This window comes from Periplaneta americana, chromosome 10 (assembly GCF_040183065.1).
Source record: "Periplaneta americana isolate PAMFEO1 chromosome 10, P.americana_PAMFEO1_priV1, whole genome shotgun sequence".
In the NCBI taxonomy this organism is placed as follows: Eukaryota; Metazoa; Arthropoda; class Insecta; order Blattodea; family Blattidae; genus Periplaneta; species Periplaneta americana.
Window position 1 is genome coordinate 183,084,831 of NC_091126.1, and position 20,428 is coordinate 183,105,258.

At 35.1% G+C, this 20,428-nt stretch overlaps 1 protein-coding gene across 17 annotated transcripts in view; it reads right to left on the reverse strand.

The window, feature by feature from the left end:
• The window catches only part of mon2 (Mon2 homolog, regulator of endosome-to-Golgi trafficking), a 272,572-nt gene that overhangs the window by 128,244 nt on the left and 123,900 nt on the right, over positions 1-20,428 (reverse strand). For all 17 annotated transcript variants that reach the window (XR_011334650.1, XR_011334648.1, XR_011334647.1 and 14 more), the window contains 4 exons: positions 17,319-17,494; positions 9,980-10,142; positions 9,679-9,823; positions 5,441-5,562 (listed from right to left, as the gene is read on the reverse strand). Coding sequence is in view for 9 of the 17 variants with exons in the window: in XM_069838580.1 (XP_069694681.1) it covers positions 5,441-5,562; positions 9,679-9,823; positions 9,980-10,142; positions 17,319-17,494 (606 nt within the window). In the remaining 8 variants the exon portion in view is untranslated. The remainder of the gene's footprint in view (positions 1-5,440; positions 5,563-9,678; positions 9,824-9,979; positions 10,143-17,318; positions 17,495-20,428) is intronic.

Here is a 20,428-nt window from a genome sequence, read left to right on the forward strand (position 1 = left end):
TATCACGCACCATTTCTACACAAAACTATATTTTATGTTTTACACTATTAATATACTAGTGATTTTGCTGCATTAAACCCAGTGCTCTAATGTAAAATTTTGGACTAACCAGTTGATGAGGATCACAAACATAATCTAGAAGGCTGTGCGATGTAGAGAGTGAAAGCCCTGAAGAGTTCACCAGTTTGAACACAATGATTTAATAAGAAATTAAAACAATAAAGACATTAAGAGAGAAACAACAAGCACACAATTTAACATTTTTAAAAGCAGATAAGGATAACTGCACTGTAATAATGAATGCTCAAGACATGAATGACAAAATTAACATATTTTTTCATGAAAATAACATCACAGAAATAAAAACAGATCCAACAACAAAATATCAAAGTATAGTCAAAAATACAATAAATCGAAACACTCACATCATACCTAACAACAAAAAACAACAATTGAAACGAATGAAACCTCACGCACCTAAATTAAATGCATTACCAAAAATTCACAAACAAAATATACCAATCAGGCCTCTTATTAACTACAAGGATGCACCAGCATACAAACTAGCGAAATATATAGACAACATTATAAGAAATAGTATACAATTTGAAAACCCAACAACAATAATCAACACCATAGACCTAGTTAACAAAATAAAACACAAACACATTCCACACAATACAACATTAGCATCATTTGACATCGAAAACCTATATACAAACATACCAGTAACAGAAACACTTGAAATACTTCGAAAAATGCTTATCAAAAATAACATACCACAGACTCACATTGACGAAATTATACACATTACAGAGATTATTACAAAACAAAATTATTTCACACATAATAATAAATATTATACACAAACTGAAGGATTACCAATGAGTTCACCTATATCAAGTACTGTATATTAGCTGAAATTTTTATTCACAACATAGAACAAACACACATACTAAATACCAACAACAACAAACATGCAGAGAAAATAATGTACTGCCATCGATATGTAGATGACATAATAGTCCTATATAATGGAAACAAAAGACAAATAGAAAACCTACATCAACAACTCAACAAAATATATCCCAAATTAAAGTATACAATAGAAACAGAACATAACCAAGCTATAAACTTCTTAGACATCACCATAACCAAAACAAACAACAGACACGAATTCAAAATATACAGGAAACCCACTACAGCCACAACACACATACACAATTCATCAAATCATCCCATACAACATAAACATGCAGCTTTCCGTACAATGACACACAGAGTAATTAATATACCAATGAACAATGACAACTACACTGAAGAATTAAACACAATAAAATATATAGCACAAGACAATGGATATAACCCTAACATAATAGACATACTAATAAAAAAAGGCAAAACAAACACAGAACAAACCAACACAAACACCACGTGAGAATAAATACATAACATTAACATATCACAATACCAATACTCACAAAATCGCGACTTCATTCAGAAAACTAAAATACAATATAGCATACAAAACAAATAACACAACACAGAAATATCTAAATAATCACATTAAACATTCAAATAAATATAATTCAACTGGAGTTTACAAACTAAAATGCAATAGTTGCCCACATTTTTACATAGGACAGACAGGAAGATCCTTTCACACAAGATATAATGAACATATTAAAGCTATAACCAAACCCTACATCACATCAAATTATGCAGACCACATTATAAACAATAATCATGACTACAATAATATAGAAACAGATATGGAAATTTTACACATCACACCAAAAAGTTCACAGTTAAACATCTTAGAACAATACGAAATATATAAACATACAAAAACATACCCACAACATATGCTTAACACACAATTATAGTTCAATACCCACACATTATTCGACGTCATGATACGTCATAACACACAAACACCAGCCCCCACCATAAGAGCAACATACCCCCACCCCTACAATCGACAAGTGCACATCGCAGAATTCAAGATCACCAGTAGTTCAGGAGACACTGATGAAGACGTAACATCACGTCGAAACAGGATGTCTGTCGAAGGTATATACCTTTTTTAAAATTTTAACACTTTTTAATGAGTGACTAAGTAATTTTATGTTTTTAACAAACAAAGTGTTAACGTGAACTTTAATCAATGAAGAAATTTAGAATTATCCACGGAAAAAAGCTGCGCTCTTACGCTCCAGAATAAAATAAATATTCTTAATATTGCAGTTGTAATCCCCTGGTAGTGGGGAAGAGAAGGCCTGATGGCCTTATCTCTACCAGGTTAAATAAATAAATAAAATAAATAAATAAATAAATAAATAAATAAATAAATAAATAAATAAATAAATAAATAAATAAATAAAATAAATAAATTTGCTGGCCTCAAGAACATTTCTTCATTGGTACAGGAGTAAAGAAATGGAATTTACGTCCTACTCTTCATAAGGGGGTGCCTTAGTATCCTGCAGTGATATTCCTGGTTTGATTCAATAGTTTAATGTTCAGTACGAAGTGGATGAATGGAGACTTATCGATTCTTCCAAAAGAAGTCTGAAGGCAGTGATGAATGCTTTTGCACAATGGCAACAAATATGCTTCGTTACCTGTTAGTCATTTGGTACACATTAAAGAAACTTATGAGAATCTTGAACTACTTACTAAGATAAAATATAAAGACCATAACTGGATGATCTGTGGAGATCTGAGAGTTGTGCATGCTTCTTGGTCAGCAGGCTGGGTATACTAAGTTTCCATATTTCCTCTGTGAAAGGGACAGCAGAGCAAGAAGCAGTCGTTGGGAACAAAAACACTGGCTACAAAGAATATCTCTAGAACCTCACACAAAAGGAAAACCAATAAATACAACTTCACCATGAAGAGAAAAAGGCGGTATAAAGCAACTGACTAAATGTGGAGTTGTAATTATGACAAACTAATAGTTTCGTAAAATATACCTTTAATATTTGCCACAAGGTATGTTTCACTTCATCACTTTTTCATATTAAATTCAATAATGCTACATTCACATTGCTAAAAGCGCCAATGTATGTTGCGAAAAATGGTACATGATAGAGAAAATCTGAGCTGAAATTTGGATTCAAGAAACCATAAATGTAGCATACATTTTTAGAAAAGTTTTTATGACACTTAATTTTGTAGGCCTGTGTTATCGGTATTTCACTTTCAGTCACAAAAATGAAGATTTCAACTTAAAAATTAACAATCAGCAGATAAGTGAGAGTAACTGCACAAAATATCTAGGAATCCACTTTGATTCTAAACTTAACTGGGTACACACACAAAAAAATTGAAGAAAAAATACACAGAAAAGCATATATACTGGAAAGATTAGCAGGAACAAAATTGGGAAACCCAATAGAGAAACTGAACCAAACATACAAAAAATCTACATGAAGTCAATAATAACATATGGCGCAAAGGTCCTTGTAACAGCAAAAGAAAACACAACAAATAAATTAGAGTAACTTTTAAATCAGATTCTCAGAATGATTACAGGAGCAATAAAAACTACAAACACTGCAACAATAAGAATGTTTACAGATAACTGTACTATACAAAATGAGATCAACAAAGAAGCATGTAATATGTGAATGAAAACATCCAGTATGCTAAAATCATTTCATATAAAGAGCAAAACCCAACAAACATTAACAACACAACCAACTTTCATACAGAAGACAGATGTTCTAGTTGAAGATTACAACCTTCAAAACAATGTTAAACCAGTACCACAGCTACTTAACACAATGCATTACAATCAAACCTACAATAGCTGTGTAAACATAAAAGACATTGATAGGAAAAGTGAGGCCAACTTTTTGGAAGCAAAAGAACTAACCTTGAAAACTCTTCAAGATATCTATCCAGAATCAAAATGGCTGTGGATATTCAATGATGGGTCCAAAATAACAACAAATTGCAGTGCTCTAGCAGGAATCTATTCTAAATTATTCTGGCAATATATAACTCTCTGAAGTAACAATACAGCCATTGATGGGGAAATTGAAGTCATTGAGACTACTCTACACAATCTCATTCTCAGAGTACAAATGTTCATTAAAGCTGTGTTACTCATAGATTTGCAGTTGACGGCGATCACATAACTGATGAATGCTGCAAACTATAATATATACTGTATCTTCAATCTAGGCAGATCAACTGGCCAAACCATACTTTGTAAATAGCACAAGACTTAATAAAAGCAGCTTTCAGAAACCAGCAACTAAAAAATGATGAAAATGTAGCAAATGGAAAGAAATGGGAAAACATCCAGCAACTCTATGGAAAAGGGAAAGATTGTCATGACCAAGGAATACCTACTAATTTGCAATAAACTTAACCCCACAAAACAACAAAAGAGAGATGCAGTGTAACTGTACTGGGAAGCTGGAAGGAAAAAGACGACAATGTCAAATCCTGCCATTGGAAAAATAAATAAATACATAACAAGCAAGTAAATAAAAATAAATAAATAAATAAATAAAATAAATAAATAAGGTATTTTTAAGATCAGTACCAACCAGACGAAGACCATGGTTATCAGAAGAAAAATAAAGAGGGTAAATCTGCGAAATCGAAATGAGGCAGTAGAACAAGTGGACAGCTTCATATACTTGGGGTGTACTATAAGAAGTAACATGAGCTGCTGCCAGGAAGCAAAAGCAGGATAGCAGTGGTAAAGGAAGCTTTTAATAGAAAAAGGAGCATCTTCTGCAGACTTCTGCAAAAGGAATTAAGGAAGAGACTAGTGAAGTACTTTGTGTGGAGTGTGGAATTCTATGGGACAGAAACATGGACTTTATGTTGAAGTGAAGAAAAACGAGTGAAAGCATTTGAAATGTGGATATGGAGAAGAATGGAGCATAAGAAATGGACAGACAGAATAAGAAATGAAGCTGTGTTGGGAAATGTGAGTGAAGAAAGAATAATAATGCTCAGACTGATCAGGAAGAGAAAAAGAAACTGGCTGGGTAACTGCCTACTGAAGGATAGATGGACAGGAGAAAAGTTTGGGGCACAAGAAGATGCCGGATTATAGACAACATGAAATATATGGATCATATGCAGAGATTAAGAGGAAGGCGGAAAATAGGAAAGATTGGAGAATGCTGGGTTAGCAGTGAAAGACTTGCACTTAGGCAGAAAACTATGAATGAATGAATGAATGAATGAATGAATGAATGAATGAGTGAATGAACGAATATTATTTTATATTATATTACACAAAGTAGGGATGATTTTTTAAATTTACATAGTACGTGAAATACTTATAGTCAGCCATAATTTAAATACAGAAGAGTTTAGCTAGGAGCTATATGCGCAATTTTATCATAATAGTGGATAATAATATTCCTTTACTTTTTAGGTAATTACTACATTACAAATTTTCGTTAACAACCTGCCACAGAACAGCTTGCCATGTTGGTTGGTGAAGCAATCCTCCATGTGCTGAGATTGTAGAGAAAAGAGTCTGACCTGCAGACTTGCGAACTGCTGGTCGAGAGTCAACACACAAATCACCTGCAACAACACAACACTGTCACAGCAATTCAATATCAGTGTCCAACAGATGTCATTTTGTTTGCAAGGAATTTATGTTATTTTAAATTGCCATACAGTTATGAAATTCATTTTTAGACATCTGAATAGGATGAACATCAAATATTTAATTTAGAGTGAACATCAATTATGTAATATATCGTACTGATACGAAAAGTAATGATTTAATAATGAATTTTTAATACTTTGTGAAAATAAGAGAACTGAAAAATCAGCATGTCGGCAAACAGCTATAAGCAGAGTAAAAATGTATTACTTAAAATTAATAACACAATCAAAAAAACTCTGTACAATCTAAAACAAACCTGTTGGGCATGTTCTTAACAAATATATTGCCTACAAAATCTGTGTAAGTGCAATTTGTGACTGTTTACATTTGTAACACCATCTCCTCTTGGTGCTCAAGACACCTACTATTGTCAACTGTGGTTTATCTGTTTTTGTGTACAGATTCGAAATGTCCCATCTGACTGCTACAGTGAGTGAACATGCAAATAATTACCAGCAAATCTATGCGTAGTCTCTACCATCAGCCTATCAGTATGAGTTCGAGTCCCAGTCAGGCCCAGGATCTTTTACTGAAAAATCACATGATTGTATTTCGGGTTTTTCTCAGGGTTCTTCCATTTCCACAACCTACAGCCATCAACATCGTTCTGACAACATCTTTCCATTTCATTTCATATTCATTAATTCATTAGCATTCCTCCAATCCCAGTCAATGATGCACTCTGGATAATCAGTCCTCCACAGTCCTTAGCACAAGAGAATTAAGTGCTGGAACTTCTTGATCGATCAATCAATCAATCAATCAATCAATCAATCAATCAATCAATCAATCAATCAATCAAAAATTCTCAAGCAGATTTAAAAAGAAGTGACTACTCTGATATTAATTTTATTGTTGGAAAATAACTGAGAATTTATGCTTGCCATATTTAGCACGCTGTAAAACATAACCATAGGCCATCTGTTTGTCATCTGGGCAACACTGTATGTACAGCCTTCGACACGGGAACTGGTTGCTGTTCAGAGACTAAGTCCTACCTCGGAATAGCTTGGGAATCATCATGTACGCTGTGTTCACTCACATGCGTTTCTTTAATTTCAGTGTCATTTTACTCTTAATACAGCAGATGTAAAATGTGTATTTCAGTCAAGAACGATATTCTATAACTTTATTTTGTACAAGTGGTAAAACCCATGGCTTATAATCATAATGTCTATTTTATCTGAAAGAAATTTTTATACATTGTCTAAACACTTATGACTGATTTTAATGAATTTTATTATGGTTTCATCATTGGGAAGTTATGGTAGATAAAGTGGATAATTTTACACAAAGAACTGAAATTGCAATCTCCTAAAAAAAAAAAAAAAAAAAAAAAAAAAAAAAAATCTGCATCATCACATAATGAATCTAAGTAAAAAATAAACATTTAATATGAAATAAAGAGCCTTTTTCCCAAAAATTAATAAAATATTCATAATGGTTCCTTAAACCCTCCACTATAACTACAGGGCATGCAGTTGTGGTCGAAAGAAAAGCATGCATTCCATTCAAACATTGTAGGCAATAGATCCATTTTATACGAGTGTAAAACATATGACTTGTAAGTCATAATGCTAGAGTTCGAATCCCAGTTACTTGAAAGGAATTTGTATATTTTTATAGGCATCATATTATTTCAATGATTTTAAGTTCATAATTGGATAGTTAACATGCAGATCAGTATAGCCTATACAAAATACATGGAATAATATTTAGTAGCCTAACTTCTTAATTTATACTAGAAATAAATTCAGTTCGGTAAATGTACCCAGTATACAATAAATAACATTTAAACCTAAAATATGGGAAGATAAAAAAACAGTTGTTCTGAACCATTTCCTTTCAAAGAAATTCGATGTTGGCCTAACCATTGTTTGTTATTCTATGAGGTTATCCATCACTTATGTATAAGTGGTAAACTTCATGGACAGTTGTGTTGCTGCCACGAATTCGAGTCTTGAATAATATAAAGTAATTCAATTATCTTTTTGCTATTTTTACTTGCTTTCATCTGATCATATTTTGAAATAATGTTCCTATAATATTAATATATAATGTTGTAGGCAAGCAAAATTACAGAGCTGGAAGTTCAAATTTAAACCAATACCACTGCATGCTAATGCATTAAAAGTATTTTAAAATTTATACATACATAAAGAGAATCGAAACTCGGGCTTTGGAATGGGAAGAAAGAACTCTACCACTAAGCCATAAAGGCTTTGTAAGGAAATTGTTCTTTCGTGACATACAAATATGTCGCTGGTACAACTTGGCTTCATCCTTGATGCCTAATTTTTTCCCATGTGCATTGTGTATTAACTAGAACGACACTTAGACAAATTCATGTTACAGGAGAATGACCATTTTCCATGTCAAAGGGATACAATACAAATGGTTCACAGTATCGACATCTGACTTGGCTGCATTACAGAAGGATATTTTTTTCTGTTCTGTTTGCAGTGTCAAGTGTTGTACATTGATACATGATTTGTATTTCTTAGATCTTCAACTTCTGTCATTTTACATTCATGTACACAATTGGCAAGCTCGATACTAGTGAATCTCATTACCTACAATAATATTTCTTCTTATGGTTGAAATAACTTACTGAAATAATTAAACATTTCACTACATCTGGTTGTTTCCCTACATGAACTTCAAACATTGACCGAATTAAATATTTTTTTTGCAACACTTACTTGCTTGCAATGTATTGCCTAAATTGGCAGTTACCACGAAAACCTAATTTCTCATCCAACATAGTAGGTATTCTAGACAGTTCTCAAATAAAGCGAAAATATCTCGAATTAGTGATAGATTGTCATTTATTTTCCTCCCCTCTTTTGTATTCTTATCATCAAATTTTAGGCAATGGCATTATGGTGTTATGCTTATGAAGCACATCGTGTATTTCCGACAATGAATAGTGTTTATACAGACGAAAAATCTCGTATTTCTGTTTCAACATTGCAATCTATTTTGATGGTGAGGGTGAATTTCTCTCATAGTTGTTCAGAGTTTTATGACATTATATTGAAAAACAAGGCTGATCTTCGAAAAATTGTCACATCAGAGAAAAACTTCTGACATCCTTCTAATTCAAATTCTCAACAGAATTGTTCAACTAGCAAGTACTGAGAAGAGAGTTACGGATACGACTATATGAGGTATGATCTTCACATATACTTAATATACTCTACTGAATGCTGTTTAACTGTGAAAACTAAACTAACATTATAGAGTTTGGAGGTCGTTGGATTTTTATCTGTTGAAATCTTATATTTTTAAAAGTTGCAAAATTGTTCTTCTTGTTTTATCACTGGCCTTGTTAATTGAATGATTAACAATTCACATGCTATTTTGGTGTCATCTGAAAATAGAAGAGGCAGCAACAATCAATTATGTTTATGCAAAAACGTCGTGTTTACGGTAATTTCTAGGTGTTTCATTTTCAACTCATAACTTTATGGTATTATGGTCACATAATAAATTATATATCAATTATCAATTATACTGATCGATATCTACGTAAAACAATCAGATTATTGTCAGCAGGATTCCTGAATATCTGTGAAATTACATGGTTCATGTATATTATTTAATAATACAACAGTAATAATAATGTTTACAGTAAATCTACTGTGGCTTAAAGACAATATAAATTGAAATACAGGAAATTTATTCAGACAATTAACAACTGTCACGATATTAGGTCTTCTACATGCAGTATACAGCTAACTTCCAAATAACTGTGAGCCAATTTCATTCCTTACCCACTAGGGTACAGTTTCACATTTATTTCTCTGTAGATGGTGCCTTTTGTGAGAAGGAATAGCTATTCACAAAATATACATCAAGACTCTGTCGGTACTTCAAATATTCCATAATATAACATTTTGTTTCTTGAAATAAGTATATAAAGGTCTGAAAAAGGAAGAACAGGACAGCGGAAACTAAAGAATGAATAATTACAAGTTCATATAAAAATACAGCCATTATGCATAAAAATGGCAATGCTTACTTACCTAACCTGGCATAAAGGCACATCCAAAGTTTATCAAATGGTGGCATGTTTGGTGTTCCAGGAAAATCAGGAAACACTGCTGTATCCCCAGACAAAGACTGACAGAGTTTTTCCTGATTCTGGTAGAAGTAGTCTGATATGTTCCACTACGAAAACAAAAATCGATTATTTTTCACTTGCAGCATCAGCTTAGTAAATTTCTTCAAATCGAAATAATTTGGTTATGTGGAAGTTAAGCAACAATGCTTCTCATAACATTTATTCCCTAACTATATTTCTCATCCTGAAAATAATTGATGTACCATAAGTCCCACAGCAGTGAGAGAAATGTTGAGTTCCTGAGTTTGGGATCCAAATTTAGCTGCTGTGTCAACACAGAGGGGAAGGCATCTCCATGGCATTACAGGTAGGAAGTCTGTTACTACCAGTTGCAGGCACTGGAATGCCACACGAATTAGGTTCTCCCTGTGGATCATCAAGCAGAAAATTTAGACACATGTTTTATTCTTAGATTCCTCTATTAACTCTTCAATTCCCTGTCTCACCTACAGGTATAGCCACTTCAAATCCATATAAATTACCGTGTGAATAAAATTTTAGTTTAGCATTAATGAAATTGGCCTTGAGCAACTTTCCCTTGTTGGAGAAACAGAATATAATTTCAATTATTAACATACTCAGACTTCAAAAATAGGGAAGAAAATATGGCTGCGAGTAAAAATACCAATGCCAACACTTCTTCTTGTTCTAGAAGTAAAAGTATCAGTAAAGATAGGTGTAAATTTGTAATATATACATAATATTTGATTTGAAATTATAATTTAATGGTTCATAGCAAAAAATAACCGAAACAGATTCAGCAAGCTGTCAATTTCCTAGGAGAAAAAACAAGTCTCACCTACAGGTGACAAGGGGCATTCACGATATAATATTTGCTGTTCTTTCTTTGTAGCCTGGAAGTTTGTGAAATTGTAAGGTGTTGATAAATATCTTCAAACAGAAGATGTACCTGTTAAGGACATAATCTTAATAACTCTCAAGATGGCGACAGGACTGGTGAGGAAAATGGCGACGAGGCAGAACTAAACCTGAACCATTTCCCTGCAAGCATGCTTATTACAACAAATTGTCGTGCGCCGGTCTCCGTTGACGTCCCTCTGCTGAATGCTATAGTTGCAGGTGTAGAGAGGGGAAACAGGAGTAACAAGACAAGATAGGCCGAAGTGCGTGTGTGGTAATGATATTGCGATGTTGAAAGAAAAAACTCTGGTTACAGATACAGATATTTATTTCAATAATTAGTTTCTCCACTGGGTCGTGGGCAGGGGAAACGGGAATGTCCTTAAGAGAATCTCGAATATTGTAATATTTGTTCCTATGACTCTGATTGAGACTAGTTGAAGATGTGACGGAGCTAGGATGAGAGATATAAGAAGTTAGGGGTAACGGGAGTGTCTGGAAAGAGGTGAAATTAAGCTTGCTCGAAAGAAAAGGGAGCGACTGTGGTGAGTAAGAGGGAGATGTGAACTAGGCACCTTCACCTATCGAGCTCGCAAACATGGCCCGCGACTCTGACCACTGCAGGGGGTTTGAAGGAAGGGCTAGGGTTGAGCAAGCCGGGGTGAATGTGGGAATTCGAAGCCAGGAATAGTGGATGAGAGGTGAGGGAGTGAAGCGCTCAGAGGTGAAGAGAAGTTGTTAGTTTGAAGATTAGCGGAGCTCTGAGTTCTAGCGCAGTAGACACACGCTTATAAAGGCGTGGATAGGCTGGCTCCCCCACCCGTCACGTGACTAGTGACGTCACATTGACGCGGATCAATGGGGAGGAGGCATTTCCCCCACTCACGATGCGTGTCTCGCCTGACTGCCCTCTTGCGGATTTCAAGTGAACTACTTGGGTGGGCTGCAGTAGCAGGGTGAGTGATGCAATATCGACAAGACAAAGTAGCCGGTCATTGCGAGTAAAATGTTTCTACTACCTGGGTGGCCAACCGTACTCCCCTCCTTCAACAAGAGCGGCGATGGTGGAAGGCAGGAGGGGATGACTGTCTGCTCTCTGAGATTCACCATGTGGCGGACGAAACTATAAATTAGGGAAAGTCGAGGCAGGCTCGCAAGGAGCATAATAAAGGAATCACAACAAGATGAAGTAAATGTGACATCCTCAGCAGATCAAGACAGCAGAAGAAAATTCATCAAAACTGTCTTTCATCTTCACTTCCTGAGCAAGGCAAGAAAATTAGTGAATGAATAGCAGTGCATCACAGATAACACTTGCATTGCAGAAGAAGAGAAAAAGAGTAAAACAACTAGGGTACCAGAAATTGCATAGAGGAAATAGGTGGATGATGAACGTGTATTTACTGATATCAGAAACAGGTGATGAAGAATAATTTATTATAAATAGCCATGAATCTAATCCAGTGGTGACCAACTCATCTGCTCTTACGAAGCCCTGTGTGCACTCACGAACAAAAAAGAGCAACGTTGACATTGCAGGCATTGAGACAATCTCTCGCGCACTGCTTGTGTGTAGCAAAGAGTGTGCTTGCAATGTTCAATGCTTCGATTTCTAATTCACAGATGATATTTTCGACATGACTGTCATGATGTCAATCTGTACTCCTTACACAAAATCGCGAATTGTACATTACTGCACAAGTGATACTGTGTGAGGTAACCAGTCAGTAACAACTGCCAAATATGCCTATACTTTTAACAGCCATCAGAGGTAGTCGCATCCAAAAATGTTCAATACAAAATACGAAAATAATTAGGAAAATAGTTGGAAGGAACATTTGTTACAAGGACAACAGGGTCGCTAAATGGCATTATAAAAGTATTATACCAGATCTCTCTAATAGTCATGAAGTGATCCCTGTATGTAAAGTGGAGAAAATTGCAGTTGTGGAAGGGAAAAGCACAAAGATTCAAGTAGATTGTCCTGCATTGATCTAGAAATACAATAAAATTTATTTAATAATTGCTGGGCAGATTTGATCGTTTCAACAAAAATGTAGATTTAGAGTTGGCCACCAAGAGTAAAAATGATGGTTTCCTGTATTAGTGGTGATACAGAAGAACATGTGAAGGAGAATTGGAGACAGAGAAGATTTGCTCTTTGCAATAAAGACACAAGAATCACGTGCGAGAAGTGTCACAAGTTGGTCTGCAATTGCAATGCTGGTATATATGGGGTATTTCAAAAGTCAGTTCGAACATTAAAATGCTATAAACATTACAATATTTGAGATAGGGAAAAAAACAAAAACATCACAGTGTTGGGCAAACAACGGGGTTTGGTTTTCATTTGTTTCCTTTCACATTCCACAGTTGCTATAGTTATAATTTTGTTGATCAGTGATTTTACCTACTGTTACAAAAATTTGTAAGTTTCAAACCATGGTTCTATCACTAAATGTTAGAATACAGCTGATGCAATGCTACTATGAAAGCAATAGGAGTCTTACTCAAATTCTGAGAAAAAAAGAACTCTTAACAATTTAAGAGCAGGCCCATGTTCTATTCGTAATTATGAGAATTTAATCAGGAAGTCTGAAGAAACTGGTTCTGTTGCTGATAAGAAGAAATCTGGAAGACCACAGGTAATCAATGATGTCACTGTTGCTGAGGTGCCTCATGCAAATAATGAAATAAGTAGAAATAATTATTATGGAATTAGTAGTGTTGCTCACGTGTCCAGGCAACTTCAGACGAGTAATAGCACAGTTTGGAGAATTCTAAGAAAACATCTTAATCTGTATCCATATAAATTAAAACCAACGTTTGCACTAAAAGAAAGTGACAAGTGGGAAAGATATGATTTTGCTTTATTTGTACTAGCAGAGATTGCAATTAATAATGATTGGTTCGACAGACAAAGCACACTGTGATGTTTTTTCTTAATGGTGGAGTTAACACGCATAATTGCAGACTGTGGTCGGAAAATGACCCTCAGACTTCAATTCAACGAGGTCTTCATGATTTCAAAGTTACTGTAAGGTGTGGCTTCACTTCACAATTCATAATTGGCCCATTTTCTTCGAAGAAGACAATAATGGAATAAGACAGACTGTTACAGTAAATGGGGAGCGCCGCTACAGCATGTTACAGAACTTCGTTATCCCTACACTGAGGAATCAAGATATTGAAAACATAATCTTCATGCAAGATAGCACTCCACCCCACATCTTTATCCCTGCAAAACAATTAATTACGCAAATGTCTGGCGATCGTGTCATCAGTAGGCACTTTCGAACAATGTGGCCTCCACGATCTTCAGATCTCAATCCAGCCGACTTTTGGTTGTGGGGTTACCTTAAAGAACGACACATACAACAGCCCTACTGCAACTGAAAGATGCCATCTCCAAGATATTATCTGCAAAATGCTGTGTATTGTCTCCTAGACAGAATGCTGTACGTTGAACAAGAGAACAGCGGACATCTTCCCAATGTTTTGTAAACCCCGTTGTTTGCCCAACACTGTGATGTTTTTGTTTTCTCCCTATCTCAAATATTATAATATTTATAGCGGTTTAATGTTTGAACTGACTTTTGAAATAACCTATACATTCCAAACCAAGAAAGTCAAATAAAGAAGTATGTCAAAAATAATAATAATGTTACATACAATATAAAAAGTAACTGTGTTGTTTATGTACATTATGTGGTATGCTTGAGGCGATTGCATTATTAGACAATATGACTGTAAACTGAACCACTAGATTGTTTGAAATGTTACTTATATTGCCTCGTGTCATTTGTAGGTGACACCCCTCCAAAGGACATACATATTGGAATTTCGAAATAAAACATTTTTAAGAGAATATCTGGACCCTCAATGGCACATATCATTGAAAATAACTGAAATTAATTTTTTAACCTGTCACTGGGAATTGACGGGTTAATACTTCTTTTCTCCAACTGTAGTCAAAATGAGAGAGAACCAAGCGAGGTGGCTCAGTGGTATTGTATCACAGTCTACTATATACAGTCACGAAGGTTGAGTTTTGAGGGTGCTAGAAACAATAGACTGTGACGGTACTATTTTGCATTGCCTGTAATGAGGCGATATTAGCGATCCTAGTGGTGAGCAACTATCTAATGTTTGCATATTTACTACGTATTGAGCTTTGCAACTGTATATACTAGACTGTGATTGCATTGTATTTATTTACATTCCATGATATTAGTACATTGCTTGACAACTAGAATGTGGAACATGTCAAAAGAATCTTAGTAGTACTATACTATTAATTATAGTCACAGTCTAGTTGAAATATGTACAGAAAAGTTTTACAATATAGTCTACTAGTACAACACAAAGGTTTAGTATCAATATTTAATAAAAGACAGAAATATTCATGAAGTATTGTTGAATGTCATAAATTCACCTACAGAATAGAAGGCATGAAAAATTATGTACTTCTTTAATTTTGCCCTAAATAATCTTATGTTTTCATTTTTTTTATATCCTTAGGGAGGCTATTACAAATTTGTATTGCCATATAACGCACTCCTTTTTGATAGCACGATAGACTTGTTGATGAGTATGAAAGTCATTTTTTGACGTATATTTATGCATTGAACTGTTGAATTAGTTACAAAGTTTTCATGATTCCATACGAGGAAGATTATTAATGAAAAAATATACTGACAAGCCATGAGTATGGCACTGAACTCGCAATTCAGAAGGTCGCAGTTTGAAACTCTGGGATCAGCCAATCTGATAGGGTTTCTAGTGGCAAATGCCGGATTGGTCCACAGACTGACAGATGCCAGCCACTTCCAACAGACAGTAGCGGCATGTATAATGAATATGAAGAAAACATCCAGTCTGATAATGAAAACGTAGTTCAGCAGCATCACAACACTGATGTGCGTTAAAATGTCAAGAAATAAAGATATAGAAATCCACATTCAGTTCGAAAATAATCAGAAAGTTTAATGAAAGATATATTAATTCCATATATTACAGCATAAAGTAGCCCTGGGAATTAAGCCCCTTCTCTCTGTTTACAAGCAAAACTTGTTACATCAATATCAGTGGCGAAATTCACATCTTTAATCAATCACAATTCCTGTCCATATTAATAAACGGTTTTTATGTTTCTTTAACCTGCAGGACTTTATCTCATTTTAATAAAAACTGTACAAAGGAAATAACTAAATTATTCTCTTAAACTACAAATGGAAAGCGCACAAGAACTGAAAATACTTACTTGATTAGTCCTATTTAAATACAACATCATTCAGTGTTACTCAAGTTCATTTGAGGGTGGACGAAATTTGCTTGTTAATAATTTGTATAGGCCTATATTTGGTTCACAAGATATCAGTGAAAGTATGAAAACCCAAACTAGATCAAAATCTGTAAGGCTTGAATGAATATCACAAGAGCCAACATTGTTCATTGCTGTTAAAATTAGATCATCTCTCCTAGTAAATATGATTAATTGTGCAGTGTTGCTAACATGTAATGCAAGTGAAAACCACAAGAAAAAAAACTGTACTTTTAATTTTTAATTGACTTTCAATATCAAACCCCATTTCCCCTTCTCTGTTCTTAAATTTTAAATACATTTTGTTTCTGAGAGCACATTTCATCAGTTGCTGCAATGAGGCAACTCATCCCTCATGTAAGGGCTTCATAATTATTACAATTTGCTGTGGAATTCGGTAACTAACTCTTCCAATGTTTTCAATATTTAATTCGAGAAGTTCATTACTTATGTTTCATAACTTTTAGCTTCGTTATTGATGATAATTACTATCGCAGCATATTCATAAAATTCATATTCACTAAAATGCCATCTCATATTTAAGTTATATATTTGTAAATTACAAATCTGCCACTATGGTGTTCTTCCTGAAAGCAAAACTTATTCTAGTTTTTATGCCTTGTGGAAATTGTGGCGCGATTGACTTCCCATGATGAGCCTGCCTTATACAATCCATCACTGAGCAACAGTTACCTTAGTGGCTACTCCTATCGAATCAAAACATTACTGTTTAACCAGGAAAGTTGGAGTGGGGAGATAAGGGTTAGTTGGCAGTGACTCATTTGAGGTGTTAATGTCCAAGACTTGTACAAAATATAATATATATCCACTTATGCACATTGTGAACTTCACATTCTTCTGAATATCAATCAAATGAATTTTGAATGAAAAGAGTACAACATTCCTAGGTTACAGAAATATGATTGGTTTTCTCTTCTCACAAATTCATATGTTCATATGTTCCTCCAAAAATATAATGCTTAAAAATATTTGCAATTCTGCAAAGCCAAGAAATGATGAGAATGCATATCAGCATGATTCTGAGCTACTTATTTTTTTACTTAAAAATTTGGTTTTCAAGTGAACTCTTATTGTCAACTCGTTTGAAAATGTTAAAAAATGAACTAATATTTAATTAATCTAGTGAAAAATATTACCATATATGTTTAACCACAGTGTCTTTATTACAAAATGTTATGATGTCCATCTCTTTTTTATAAAAACAATTCATGTGCAACATTCATGATTATACAACAGTTCAACCTACAACCTGGCCCCTCTATGACAATATGAATAGTTCAACATTATGCAAACTGAATTTTCATTGATAGGTTACAAATTTAGACAGTATAACTTACCCATGATGATCAGACACAGCACCTATGATTCCAAGTACCAATGGCCAGCCATGGGACAATGTTTCTCCTGCTCCATGTAACACCTGCAGAACACACTCCAATTGGCGCTGACGAACATCGCCATGAGGCACAGAAGACAATTCTGAGAGGGGTCCAAGTAGTAATGTTTGAAGTTTCTGGAACATACATAATGTAACAATATCAACATTTACCCAAAAATGAGGTTTGCTTACATTAATGGAAAGACTGTATGTATAAAGATTAATATTCAATAACATGATGACTGTGAATTCTTTCTTTCTATCCACATCTGTGGAGTAAAGGTTAGCGCATCTGACAATGAAACCAGATGGCTTCAGTTTCGAATTCCAGTCGGGGAAAGTTACCTGGCTGAGGTTTTTTCTGGGGTTTTCCCTCAATCAAAAATGAGCAAATGCTGGGTAACTATCGGTGCTGTACCCTGGACTCATTTCACCGGCATTATCACCTTCATTTAATTCAGATGCTAAATAACCTGAGATGTTGCTACAGCATCATAAAATAACCCACTAAAAAAAATTCTTTCTTTCTAAAATTAATTTAACAATGCTGTATCAACTGCAAAGTTATCAATTACAATGAGACCAATATTCACCATAAATTGACATTCGGGTTACAATCTGGGACAACTCTGAAAAAAACCCAACCCAGTTATCAGTCAAAACGTGATTCAAACCCATACTCAAGCACAGCCTTAGATCACTCCCAGATTGTCCTGGAGCCTTGGCATGGCCTATTTTAATAGGTTGGTATTGGGAAAGTGCTGTGCCACTAACATGTTAGTTACAGTTTTAATAACTTGCATTATTGATGTATAGTCTTATTTTAATTACTTATTAGAAATAATCAAGTGCTGCTCACCATTATGTCACATGATTGAAGTGTTTACCCTCTGCACTTAAAAATGCGCCAATTCTGTTTGAAAAGTTTGCAGACAACGAATACCATGTATTTGCACTCTTTTCACTAACTTAAAGGATTGTTTGTGTATTCTGGGATAATTATGAAGAAATTTCCTCTTGCAGAAATTTTAAAAATTATTTTTTACAACTGTCATAAATGAATATTCTTTGTTCTATATTATATCGAATTCTCACCATATTACACAAAGAACCGCACACAAAGCAATAAAACGTATCAAACTAGCACCACACTCAACTTAACTGCATACAAAATCTGTTATCAGATAACATGACTCAGACCGGCCGACAAGGAACACAAGTTCGACCAGTTTGGCTGTTTCAAAATAACATAACCAGCAGACACTCAATACAAATCAAGAGACAAAATTGAGGACTGAAAAGTCTATTGTGGTAAGTACCAAAAGCATATTTCTGAGATAATCAACGAAAACTTTATATTCTTTTAATGCAGTGTAGAACATGGAAAAAAAAAAAAAAAAAAATCATATGATGGATTCTTAATCAGTAGGCCTACATCAATCTCACAAATTTTTTTACAAATCGGTGATTTCAGTAAAAATGTAGAACATTTCCATGCAATTTTACAGAATATGGTAAGTACCATTACATATACACAGCAAAATATGGTAAATGTGCAGGGAAATCAACAATACAACACGTCATAATCTTTTGCTTAAAGGTACTTAGTTATATTGGGCTCATAATGCACTATTGAGAGAAAATAACACCCTTACATGAATAAAAAATATTGATCTTCGAATGTAATGAGGTTAGAGTTTTCTGGGCTAATAGGCCGTGTTCTACTGGTGATGTAACGACCAGACGTTTTGCCTACAACTGCGGCAGACGTCATCAGTGATGAGGCACTCTGGGGCATAGTGATTTCTTCAGCATGCCAGAGACAACTGGTGCTACGATTGGTTCCGTGTCATGATTTATAGGGGGAACTGGCTGTGGCTCACTGTTCATAGTGCAGTCTGCTCCGGGGTTTTGTTGATGGCAGTGCAGTCTGTGCCGGCAGTTTCAATGATATGGTTGCAGACCGTGGTTTTATGTTAGTGTTTCTAAGTGCAGGATACCACACTTTATTTACTTTCAAACCCTCTTCCTTCCTGTTGAAATTGTCTCTGTGTTTATATATTTCAATGGCCTCACGGTGTAGCCTAGCGTGAAAGTGTGAGGTGCTGCTCAGTGTATCAGTATCCTCAAACCGGACGTTGTGGTCGCCTTCCTGGAACACATGTTCTGCTACTGCCGATTTGTCTATATGACCTAACCAACAGTTACTTTTGTGTTCTTTGATACGGGTTTTGATTCTCTGTTGTGTCGTGCCGATGTACACCGAACCTAAATAACTTCCATCCGCAGATACAATTTACAATGGAGATAGAAAAGGATGGGCAACTACCTTTTCTAGACGTACTGGTGTGTAGAAATACGGACGGCTCCCTAGGTCATACAATCTTTAGAAAATCTACACACACAGACAGTAACCTACATAAGGACCCCAATCGCCATTCCGGACAGAAGCGAGTTATGTTGAAAACTCCTGTTCATCGAGCCCAACGCATATCTGAGCCACAGTATCTGCAGCAAGAAATAGGCCATCTCACTTCTGCACTGGAGGCCAATGGCAATTCTTCACAGGAGATCAAGAGGTCCTTAAATCCAAGAAAGAAGACATCGACCAGTCCTAGCCAAGGTCAAGCCAACAAGAGAGGTACGGCATTCCTGCCTTATGTTAAGAATGTCACAGACCGCATTAGCAGGATCCTCAAATGCCATAGCATGGAAACTGTGTTTTTGCCAATCAAACAGATGCGCTATATGTTACGGTCGGCCAAGGACACACGTGATCTTCTGTCGTCTTTTGGAGTGTATAGGATTCCTTGCTCGAACAGTTTGGTGTACATCAGCACGACACAACAGAGCATCAAAACCCGCATCAAAGAATACAAAAGTAACTGTTGGTTAGGTCATATAGACAAATCGGCAGTAGCAGAAAATGTGTTCCAGGAAGGCGACCACAACGTCCGATTTGAGGATACTGATATACTGAGCAGCACCTCACACTTTCACGCTAGGCTACACCATGAGGCCATTGAAATATATAAACACAGAGACAATTTCAACAGGAAGGAAGAGGGT